Source organism: Leuresthes tenuis, unplaced genomic scaffold, assembly GCF_036924035.1.
Source record: "Leuresthes tenuis unplaced genomic scaffold, fLeuTen1.0.hap1 SCAF_24, whole genome shotgun sequence".
NCBI classification, from domain to species: domain Eukaryota; kingdom Metazoa; phylum Chordata; class Actinopteri; order Atheriniformes; family Atherinopsidae; genus Leuresthes; species Leuresthes tenuis.
The window spans coordinates 5,202,754-5,215,006 of NW_027325378.1; the positions used below are offsets into that span (position 1 = coordinate 5,202,754).

The window sequence follows — 12,253 nt, forward strand, 5'->3', positions numbered from 1 at the left end:
GAATGCCACCAGTATGTGCGTCACAGCTCTGTACAGAGGTCCGATGATTTCAAATTCATTCCAAGCAACACTTTTGGCATCTACTGCAAAAAACAACCATTAGTTTCCTGATCATCAAATCCCAGCCTGAACGTTGAATATTTCATTGCCCACCTCTCCCTGTTAAAGTCATCCTGTGTGAATGAGGCTTACTCGGATTGGACCACAGCGTGGATCCAAAATAAACACTTACACATGATCAAAACAGGGGACACTAGCAGTGTGCACGTACACACACACACAATGCAGCGGTCCAGAGGACCGTGCCAACACACAAATTCTAATAATAAACCAAACAAAGAAAAATGTCAAGTATAAAACTCTGGGAAACACTGTTCCCGATAAGTTGTTCCACCCTTCAAGTGAAATATGGGAGACACTGCTCCCGATAAATACACATATACAAAAACACACACACAAAATGGTAGGCAAAAACTACCGTCACCGTTAATCATTATGGAAGGCACTGCTCCCGATAATGGGTTTTAATTATGGAAGGCACTGCTCCCGATAACCTCGATATTGCAATAAATGCTCCAACCTAGACTGTGCAACATAAATGGCTTTCTTGCAAATGGTGTAACCAATCAGCCCAACTGTAAATTGTGCCAAATTAGGGTTTAAGAGTCATCAATTGGACTGCCACCAAGTGCACAATTAACTCACCGAATCTCTAAATATCAGTAGATCCAAAATAAACAGACTTTTTAAAATAAATCTCTTCATTTTATCGTTCCTTTTGTTTAACCGAGTTAAGTCGGGCCGTACACAACGAAAGAGAAACCCGAAGCGTTCGGAGGCTCCATTTCGTCAGCAACAGTTGAGGAGTCGTCTCTGTAGCAGATGCTGCTGTGGCTTTCGACAGTATAACCGTCATAATTATGGAAGGCACTGCTTCCGATAATGCTGTATAAAAAAGACAAATCATAGCTTTATAGCAGACACTGCCACTGATAAATAAAAAGAAAAGTATAAATAAGGTTTCAGTGCTTTGATGGCAGCAAAGGCTTCGCCTGGTTCGATGTGTTGGGATGTAGCAGGAGGAGAGGAGGCAGACTCGTCAGTAGAATCGAATTTCTTCAAGCACTTTGTGATGGTTCAGTTTTAAACTGCAATGGTTTTCTCTCTCCAACTAAATCTTGGTGGGTTTAGGTGCAAGATTCACCCCAAAACACTGAATACAACCCTGGATTTAAAGGATGGAACTTCTGACAGTCAGCTTGTGCTTAAGCGCTGATGTTCGAGCTCTACAATTTACTTTCTCTCTCACACACACACACGCACACACACACACACACACACATGCACAGCTTCAGATTTCATTGTCAACGTCCCAGATGTTTCCCACCATGGCGTTGGCACATCCCTGCAGGTTCCAGGTAGCCAGGGCCAGCTGCGTGCGGAGCTGCGCCACGTCGGTGCTCAGAGCGATGGAAGCTAAAGTGTGGGCGCCCCGGCCGAGCAGGAGGTGGCGGAAGGGAGTCTCAACGGGCGACACGTAAGGAGAGAGGAAGCAGTGCTCCACCTAAAAATGAGAGCAGAAACAAACAGACTCGAGTATTAACAATTAAAAATAGTCACACGTTGCTGCAAATGCTGCCCAGCGCTGCACAGGTGGATCCTTCGAGATGCCACCGTCCAATCAAGCTGAAGGTTCAAAAAGATTTACAACAAAATAAACACTCCATCTAATGTGGAACTGCATCTTTAGCCGGTAAGACAATTTTGGATCTGGATGGAGAGTACGATGCGATGCCAGGCAGTCCAACAGAGTTCTTAGCCTTTGCTTAATGTAAACATTGATGTTTAGCTACATTCGAATGGATTTATTCGATAAAGACCGGGGACTCTGGTGAAATGCCTTCTAGCTTTTAATCTTTTGTAGTAGGCACAGTATTACGTCACCTGTGACGTCACAGTTAAACCCACTGCAAAGTCCCACATCTTTGAATACATTTAGCACCGGATGCAGTAGTTACATTTGACCTTGCACCTTCCAGCTGTGGCTGGACGAAGTTTTAAATAGCCGTGTCTTAATTTCATGGCAGCCAGGGATTCACCACGATGTCTCAGAGGTCGTACCAGCGGGGCACTTAATGAACCGCTGGCACACAAAGTTAAATGAACACACACACACACTTCACATGTAAACATCTAATTCAGCCGAGCCACTCTGCGAGTTCCTAACCCAACGAGGAGACACGGCTGAAACCTAACAAGCTAAACTCCTGCTGTATGATGAATGTTTAAGCTTTGGTTGTATGCAGCTTACGCTCATGATTCTGTCGTTGAGGATCCGACAGGCCTCTGGGTCACTTAAGTCGGTGTTGCTGATGGCTTGGCTGATGCCTGCAGCTGCTCGCACAAAGGAACCTCGTGCACGGTTCAGCCATTCGGGTCGGACTTCCTTCAGCTGACCCAAACGCAGGAAGAAAAGAAACAGTCCATGAACAAGTTTTGCAGGAAAAATATGTTGACTTGTTAGCATGAACGAACCGCAGCCTGACCTGTGAGTTCTGCTTGATGTACCGGTAGACCTGGGCGGCATCTTTGGTGACCAGGTTGCTGTAGCGGCTCACGTCCAGGCGCATTATGTGATCATGGACCAGGCGCAGAGCCATCTGACCAGCAAACTGCGCCGCCGTCACAGTCATCTCAGCGGTACGTTGGTTGGTTTGGTAATTCAGGTGATCCTTGTTGTCCAGGCTGGTCCCGTAGTAAGTATAGGACTCCATCTTAAAAACACCCAAAAGAAGAGAAGAGTTATAAAGAAAAAGAACAATCTGCTGGTCTGTTCTGGACCAACTGACGACAGTTTAGGTGCATATATGCAACATGAAATAAGTGTGTAATAAGAGATTTTATTGTAAACTACCCTTCTTCTCATCATCTTAAACAGGAAGAGTCTCACCACATTGAAGGTATTAAGTCTAGCTCATCTGATTTACTTATTCAAGGTATAAAATCCATTTAGAGAGCTGGAAATCAGCCTGTAGTAGACCTTCAATTAACTAAACGAATCCAACTCCCACATTTGCAGGACAGGCTTTGACCACACCCCTCCCCGGCCTACACCACCATGTTGCTTAAGAGGAGCGTACTCACGTTGGGTGAGATGAAGTGGAAGGAGATGGAGGGAATCCCAGAGAAACCAAGGAATGGATAAGCAGGGTCATCAATGGACATGGGCCTGATTCTGCATGAATGCAAGTCAAAATTATTGTAGACAGCCATCACATCTGGTTCAAGACGAATAAGTGACGTTGCATTGAGTAGCTGTGTCAGTACCTCCAAGATCATAAAAATTCACACATTTGGCTGTCAAAGTTTAATTAGTTGGCCAGATTTACACATGAGCTTCACGTGCTTTTGCTTTAATGACTGGGGTCCAGTCAACTGCTCAGGAGGGTTACTAACTGAATCTTAAGAGCCAGAAGTATCCAAATAGCAGCCATGATAAGAGCTTCCGGGCCTCTTTTATTATCAACTTTAGCAAAACCATATTCAATTAAAATAAAGGAGAGGTAGTTGTTTTTTCCTAAATGCTACCCTCTTTCTTTAACCCCATGAGGTTTCCCAACAAGGTCAGGGAAAGAGTTTAGGAATAGACAACAGGTCATCTTAAACTATTGGACTCGAGCCCTGGTTTCAGGCTTACACTTTGGTCGCCTGTCCCATCGCGTTGTACAATGTGCCAGAACTGAAAGGACTCTTCACCTGCAAACAAGAGGCAAAGGACAGTCGGTAAGAAAACTGAGCTTGCTTGTGCAGAACCTGCATCAAAGTCAGATTGTGTTTACCTCCTTCATTGTGCTCTCAAGCAGGGTGTAGAGCAGTGGACTCGCCGAGGCCGCAAAGCTCCCGCGACCTGCGAAAGAAATACACTCAGTCCACGGATCATTTCAACGCTTCCACGACAAACGCATCCTTCTGTAGGTGTTCTGTACATACCCATGACTACTCCGTCAAGGCTAATGTAGGTGATGGCATTTTTGTCAATAGATGGCATATATCCCTAAAAGAAGAGGAGGGGGACATGTGAGAACACATTTTCAGTGGAGCAAGTCTTTTCTACTCTGGTTCGGGTAGTTCTTACCTCCAGCCACTCGGTGGCACCAATGCTTCCATACTCTCCAGCACTCCAGCTTGCAAACACCAGGCTTCTCCTGGGCCTGAACCCATCTAGAAAGAAAAGACTAGAATAAATGACACCGCAAGGCCCTCCTACAAGTAGAGAGGAAGGCAGAGACTCCCCTCCTGTTCCCAGTTTGGGTTCTGGAGGAAAACACATTCTCTACCTTAAAATAGCAGGCTTTAACGTTCCATTTTGACTGGTTCAGGTTTTTATTTATTTACGCTTACTGATGTTGCAACAGCCTCCTCCCTTCATGACATTTCTTACCGTTCTCCACCATCTCGTGGAAGGCCTTTGCCAGCTCCACGAGAACAGAAGTGCCAACGGTGGCTTTGGCGTAACCTTGTCTCCAGGCGTCTCTCTGAGCTCCCAGGACAACGAAGCGATCTGCAGTTCAGGAACACGCACATCTTAGAACCGCGTTTCTTTGAGCTAGGATGAAATCTTGAATAAACAAGGCTAGACCTACCAGGATCAGCGAATCCTTTGATGACTCCAAACACATTGTGGATCTCCTTGTTGACCAACACGTTGTTCACCGTAACAGTGATGTTCTCCCTGCCTCCCAGGTTGTATGACACAGGGAGGCCGCCTTTAAAGCTGCCGCCTGCACTCGAGTCAGGACCACCGATTTTCCTGGAAAGGAGAGATTTACTGATGTTTTTTTTTGAGGAATGCAATCATTCTTGTGGCCAAAGACCGAACTGAATGCATCTCTGTGAAGCTGCAGCTTCTCGTCCACCTGCTCAAGGCGGTTTTGTGTGTCTTACTGTAGAAGAGTTGAAGCCTGGTTGGCTGTGATGGTCTGGGCTGGGATATTGGGGAGACCTGATGACCGAGTTGGGGGGAACTGGGTGTGGTTAAAGGAGGGAAACCCAGGAGTGTAGGGGTCACCTGAGCCCAGATGCACCTGAAAAATTAACAAACAAAAAGTTAACAGAAGGATAAACAAGACTCAACTGGCTGCTTCTACAACGAGCTGCAAACTCACGTGTCCGTAGAGTGCGGTGTCCTTAACAAATTCGTGATCTTGAGAGTCAGGGTAGATAAGAACAGCAGCGGCCCCATTAGTGGCAGCATAGCTCACCTGATGAGATATTATCAGAAACAAACTTTCAGTTACGGCTCAACAATGACTTCCCCTCCCTGCATGGTTGCATTCTTCCCGTCAGCATAACCATTTTCTTGCTCGTGCTTCCTCCACCTCATCTCAACTGCATCAAGCCACATACCTTCTCTGCAAAACTGATCTTTCCGGCACGCAGCAGCAGCACCGAGCCTTTAAGCTCGACACCCTTCTTCTGCACAAAATCCAGATCCTCTTTACGTCCGTAGTTGCCGTACACCAGCTGGCCCTGTGGACTCAAACATGAACAGACGTCAGGCAGGCTACAACCAGGGATAAAGGGATAGGGACAAAAGCTGCTTTAATTCTATAGCTGTATCCTTAGCCCCAGAAGAGTCCTGAAGAACTCGCAATTCTAACGAAAGGCAACTTTATACAGCCTTTTATACAATGGTCATAACTATTTCTGGGCTTAAATGTGTGTAAGACCTGTGCGACAATTTTGACACATACACCAGTCTGATCATCCAGCAGGCCCCACCAAATACAAAGAAAACCCCAAACTATGCAGACGCACGTGCCTGAATCTACCAGAATATTCAGAATATGGCTGCAAAGATCCCATCGGATCATCCTAAACCCTCCACAATTCTTCATCGAAAGAGTACAAAGACCCACAGATGGCGTTAACCAAGTTACAAAAATAGTACAAATATCACCAGAAATGGCCACATTTTGGCAATTCAGTTGATTAGATGGATCTGTTTGGCTGCTTCTGTGAGATTTAACCGTTTCAGTGAGTTAATGGGTTCATCTGAACAACATCTTTGGCTCCATTACTTCCCTGATTTTGATGAATGTATGCAAACACGCTACACCCAACTTCCCTCTGCTCGTGTCACATTCAGACCGTGTTCAATCATGAGATTTTTCTTTTGAGAACATTCAGGAGATCAGACTGAGACACGAATGATTCAGAAATGGAAGCTATTGCAGCAACTTTGTAGATGCCATTTAGAGTTAGACATTTCTTCCTTCTCAACCTTTTAACATGGTGAAGGAAAGAGCTCGGTGGCTAACGACACATCATTCAGTGCATGAGCTTTAAAAAGCTGCTTGGAGTCTAATATCAGCATTGCATATCCACTTCTCAGATCCGTGCGAGTCACATCAATGGAAAACAGTCTGGGAATGTGAACCTAACCTTGGTCTTGGGATGTGCTGTTAAAATGGTTCCTGATAAACTCATTTTGCCAACTTTTGACTCACCTGAACTGTGCCATTAGCGCTGTAGGCCAAATACCCTGCAGGTTCGAAAACATCTGAGCCAAACTGAACTCGGTTTGGACGCCGGCTGCAAACAGCAGGTAAAACTTAGTTAAAAACCATTTATTTGACTGGTCCTCTGCTCGGGAGTTTCCTGTGAGGCATCAGCTGGTATTTATTATGAAGAAGTAGTACTCCAGTAAAACCTTATTGTACCCTTTAACATTCACCTGTTTTACTTCCAGATGTGCATTTCATCATCTATAATTTATATCAAAAGACTGATGGTCAGGAGATAAAAAAAATAATAAAAAATAGGAATAAATAAAAATGGAAGGAACAGAAATTAATGTGGCATCGTGTCAGATCACCTGTCTGGCGTCTGCAGCTGAACGTAGTGGATATCCGTCCAGGGACTCATCTCCAGCTTGTTGAATGTGTCAAAGATGTTGTTTGCCTGACTCATATCCTCCTCACTCCCTGCTGAGCGCTCGGGCAGATCAAAGCGGCTGCAGAGAGAAAACACTTTCTGTTCAGTCCTGAAGTCAATTTATTCTTTCATATGCATTTAGGGAAAATATTTGGGCTGGGCAAGAATTATTAGTGATTAATCGCATTGTTATACGCAAAAGCCAATAATGAATTCAAAAGTTGCATAAAACGCACTTTTATTGGAACTGTACAGTCGTATGATTGAAGTACTCCGGTGATGAGACAATTCAACGTTACAGTGCTTAGATAACTTTGGCTCTGTCGACTGCGCCGTCTGGAAGAACTTTGAAATTAAAATGGCAGTGTTTGTTTAGCCCGCTTCATCCGCCATTCTTTTCTTTTCTGACTGTTTCCTGTGAGCGCCGCAGCAGTAACATACTGGGCTCGCTCACGATGGACTTTTTCAAAATAAAAGCCAGTGAGCAACAGACGTTTACAATAAAAATGATAAATAATAAAAACTGCATCAATGGGAGACAAATAATTGTCGGTGATAATTAACGCATAAATAAAGAGTTAATGTACCCAGCCCTGGAAAATACCCAACGCATTTTGGTCTAAATGTCAGTCAAGGTTCAGGGAAACAACGTTCTCACAGTCCTGAAGTGACAACAATAAATGAAGCATTACTTTTTGGATGCATTTTCCAGCTCAGGATAAAAGCCAATCTATTAAAACCTTCTGATCCGTCTCATTTAATTCAGACGCTATTGTTCTTCCTTCACAACAAGCTGCGGTGAATGAGAACCTTAATCTACTCCGGAGTGTCCTTGCTTTGGAAAGTCTAACGACTTCACATCTGAGTGTAGTCTGAGGGCGTGAACACAAACACTGTACCTGAGAGTCTCTTCAAAGGCCTCAGTGGTGAGTTTCTCTGCAAGGAGTTGAGTGACCTTCTTCCAGTCCATCTGAACTTCCGGAGCCGCTGCAACAGGTGCAACCGTTGCAGACGGTGCACCTGTTGAGGCCTGTGCTGCCATCGTTGGATTATCCACCCCCAGGACACAGTTCACCTGCCCCGTCTGGGGTTTCCTGTGGCTGAAGTAACCAACCAGGTAGCCTGCAGGTTCAGACACCAAAAGTCACACATCTCTGCAAAATGATGGAACAGAGCTAATTTTCCAATCGTGATCTTATCTCCGGAGCATATGGACAAGATGGGAGAGAGGTCAGTTAGATGATGAGCGACTGCTGCCAAATGCTGTGTTATACGTTAAAGGCTGACTGTGGTCTCTGTACAAAAAGGGAAAATGAACTGCTGAACCTTACTGGATGGTACAGTGTCAGCATAAAAAGTCACAAATTAACATAATTTACAAGACCAAAGAAATCCCATAAAAGCTTAGTGAAGGAGAACAAGCTCAAATATCGTCCCATTGTCTTCATTTCCAGTCATTCTCACTTATTTCTGAAGTCATTTCAAAATGTGATTGATTTTTATTGATAATCATCCTGCATTGTAACAAAGTAACACAATACTATTACAGTCCTGGACTGCGTCTTGGAAACAGACCATTTGTCAGTTATTTTTGACATTTTTTAAATCCACGAGTTTTTGAATCCAAGAACCAGTTGGAAGGTTAATCTATAATGAAATGAGGTATTACGCAGCACTGACATGTCTGGAGATGTCACATCAACAAAAAACAGACTCGAGGACAGCAAGTGTAACTAACCCCCAAGAAATATCAGCAGGAGTCCCGCAACCGTGTAGACAAGGGTACACCGGCTCTGACGCAGAGGTGCTGGCCTGAAGCTCGGCGAGCCGTGCGCCTCCACGTCTGCCGAGTCGTCGATGGCATCGTCGGAAAGTTTGACCTCAGCGTGTCGCTCTCCATCCTCTGCTGGCTGCAGAGTGAACCTGCTGTACCTCTCACTCTTCATCTGAAGGAGATAAGAACAAAAACTATGAGAGGAATGTGTTCCCGATGAGAGAAGCAACAGAGCACAGTGTGGGCCGTGTAGTAAGGAAAGGTTATCTTAAAACTAATCATTTCGTCACTTAAATCATGTCTTTTGTGGAAATAATTAACTCTAAATTCACTGTCAGTTTAAAAAAAAGAAATAAAGCACACTCACCACGCCGTTAAATGCAGACCTCAATCGATCCATCGTTGCTGGTATTGATCTAAAAAAGGGACATGCAACAAAGAGGTGATGAGCTTGTAAATTAAAAGGGTAAAATGCAGGAGAGATAAAAGCTGGGCAGGAAGAGGAGGGGGAGGCAGAGAGGACGTGAGGTGAGTCAGGTTTCAGCCACAGCTGCTTTTATCCTAGCAGACCAGGAGGATGAAGGGAGTTTTCTGTGTAAACCGACTCATTTCCTGAGCTGGTGAAAACCCCGTTTTATACACAGCATGCTGTAGATGTGTGATATGCAGTGTGTTTGGTACACAAGGTTTTACATTTTCAGATCTGTGCCGGACAGATTTGTGGAGAAACACTGGATCTTTACTTCTGAAATTAAACCGCTTTGAGCGTCAACTTTAAAAAGATCAAATGAAATTCATTCATCACTGATACAATACCTTACAGAGCACATTGCTGACTGAAGAGTTTACGGACAACATGCGCCACGTTTAGTGCAGGAAGGGCTCCTGCTATGACGCAAGATTTCAGACATCTCAGACAGAAACAATCTTGACCTTTGCTTTACACAAACATATAGAGCCTCAGCGTTTGTTTCCCCATAACAAAAACTTCATGGTCCTTTGGTATCAGTTGTTGCATTTAAAAACAGGATGTACGACACCAAAGTGTTCATCTTAAACTTGCAGAAGAATCTATTTCAATTGAAAAAACAAAATGCTCATCTTTCCTGTCTGCTTCCTCGTAGGTGTGAACCAGCGCAAATCCTCCCTCAAAGACTGAAGGAGGAAATAGCAAAAACTTCTAATAAGAGAAAAGAATGTTGCAGAGCCTGAAAGGCCATGTTTCTCATAAGTGTTTTGTCTGGGCGAATAAAATCTAAAAACTTCCTTGTGTGCCAATTATAGCACAACTGGTATTTCACTGGATCAACACGCAATTCGTCCAATATCCACGTTTCATGAAGGGTGCAGTGTTCAGGGCGTGGTGATCGATTTAGCTTAACCCTCATTTCAATGCTTTACACAAAGCTGCTGCAGCCATCATTTAGACTACAGTGCATTAGCTTGTTGGATGTGCAAGATCCCTGTTAAAGTGATCCATCAACGGAGGAGCTAACCTGCATGTTGAAGACTGAAGATCATTTTTGTTTGATAAAACTGTCCTACTGTTCAGCACCGTCTCTAACGGCGATCGTTCACCTTCAAAACTGTAACATACTTGATTAGATAATAAGCAATAAGTGCCTTTCACTGACAGAAAGTCATGTGGACACAGCCCAGGATGGAATTATTAACCATTATTATCGTTATCAATCTAGCTTATTCTCATATGAGAACACCAGTAAAAATAGATGCAACACACAGAGCCTGAAGATGGAAACGGTTGGGTGGTTTCATGGTGCTGCATCATAATACGACTCCATGAGCGTTTCTATTCCTAAATTAACGACTATTTGAAAAAACATCTGGATTGTTGTCCATTTGCCTTCAATATACATTTCCAAGGGGACGATTTACAGCCTTATGAAAATATGTTCAGGTTTTGATGGGTTATAACAAAGAAATGCGTGCTTATTTGAGCAGGTTTGAAGATTATTTTTCTTAGAAATTTACAAATAACTCGATCTTCAGTATTTATTTCGCCAGAATATCAAGATTATTGTTCAGCTAATATAAGAAAATGACGGAGATCACGACAATTCAGACAAAAGTCGAGCTCTAGCATCTCTCTGCTATTAATGTAAGACTTTCATAACACCGCTAAACCTGCTCATAGAGAAAAACTGTAGAAATATGACCATCTGCTGCATTAAATTAATGAATGAATTAATGAACGGAAGAAAAATCCAGGAACTAGCCTGAAGGTGGAAACGGTTGGGTGGGTGGTTTGATGGTGTTGCATCATACTACGACTCCACGAGCGTTTCTCTTCCTCAGTTAACGACTATTTGAAGAAACATCTGGATTGTTAACCATTTGCCATCAATATACATTTCGAACGTGACGATTTACAGACTTAAGGGAATTAATGCTCCTTAAAATACACATAAATGCAAATAAGGCTAAAGCTAAAACAAGACATTCGCAATAAAAATAAACTGTTGAATATCTTACATCTTACATAGCCAGTGTAAGTCTGATTTTTAGCGAAACGTTGCGGTGTCTTACAGAAGAAAACCAAAGGATATTGCAGCATCAATGGTGAGCTAGCAAACGTAGCTTTATGGAGGACGGGTAAATGATGTACAGCGCATTGCAGCTAAACGAGTAGGTAAATTAATAATTTATAAATGAATAAAAGAAGAAGTATAAAATAATGTTGAGGTCTAAATTAGTTATCTCACCTTCCCCACGATGTTTGACCCCTGCACAGACACTTCTTCGGTACTTCCTTGTTCGCAAACGTTCCGCCTCTTTATAAGGTTTTGGCGTCTATTTTACGTAAGCCTACGTCATGCCGTATGATGTCATTTTGGCGGGAAAGGAAGCAGGAAACAAAAGTCTGCTTCACATGAAGGAAGTTATTTAAACAGCAAAAAAGAAGAGTAAGTAAACACGAGATTAATGTTGATAAAAAACAACCTCGTGAATACACTTATGTTCTGTAATATATATATATATATATGTATAGAGAGAGTGATACACACATGTATGTATGTTAGAAGTTAGAAGATTTTGATCATCTCCTGATAGGAAAAAAATGAGAGAAATGAACAATTAATCTGAAAATAATTATTACTAAAACTAAATGTTGATGTAGGCCTACATGTGATGCATAATAGCACGTCAAAAATTTCTGCTCTTTACAGTTGTGCCAACAGATGATAAACCACCTCATTCTGGGGAGGAAGATATTTACAGTAATGTGATCTCATTCTTTAACTGCATCGCAGGGGGTTTCTTACTAATCTTGTGAGATCATTAAAGTTCATTCAATCTCTTTAAAATTCGGGAAATTTCAGTATGCAGATGACTGAACAACTGAGTCCCCAAGATTTTATTCAACCCATATGTTTCTTGTAAGGACTGCTGTAATAAAGACATTGAAATTTTGTCAGGAAACATTACGTGAATCGCAGCATCTCATGTAAAACACCGGAAAATATATGGATTATTAAACACCAGCAACCACAGAGAAGCTTGCTTTTATGAAGGCTCAGTCCC

General features: G+C 43.0%; 1 protein-coding gene across 1 annotated transcript; it reads right to left on the reverse strand.

Moving 5' to 3' along the window:
* Nucleotides 1-1,045: 1,045 nt before the first annotated feature.
* Nucleotides 1,046-11,499, reverse strand: tfr1b (transferrin receptor 1b). Its single transcript, XM_072378734.1, has 19 exons — nt 11,434-11,499; nt 9,078-9,126; nt 8,675-8,882; nt 7,836-8,058; nt 6,878-7,015; nt 6,510-6,594; nt 5,407-5,529; nt 5,166-5,261; nt 4,945-5,084; nt 4,644-4,810; nt 4,442-4,561; nt 4,136-4,221; nt 3,991-4,054; nt 3,840-3,907; nt 3,698-3,756; nt 3,145-3,235; nt 2,547-2,774; nt 2,312-2,452; nt 1,046-1,564 (listed from the first exon to the last, which is right to left on the reverse strand). Exons 2-19 carry the CDS (start codon nt 9,108-9,110, stop codon nt 1,352-1,354), a joined length of 2,283 nt encoding a protein of 760 aa, XP_072234835.1. The 5' UTR covers nt 9,111-9,126; nt 11,434-11,499; the 3' UTR covers nt 1,046-1,351.
* Between the last annotated feature and the right edge of the window lie 754 nt (nt 11,500-12,253).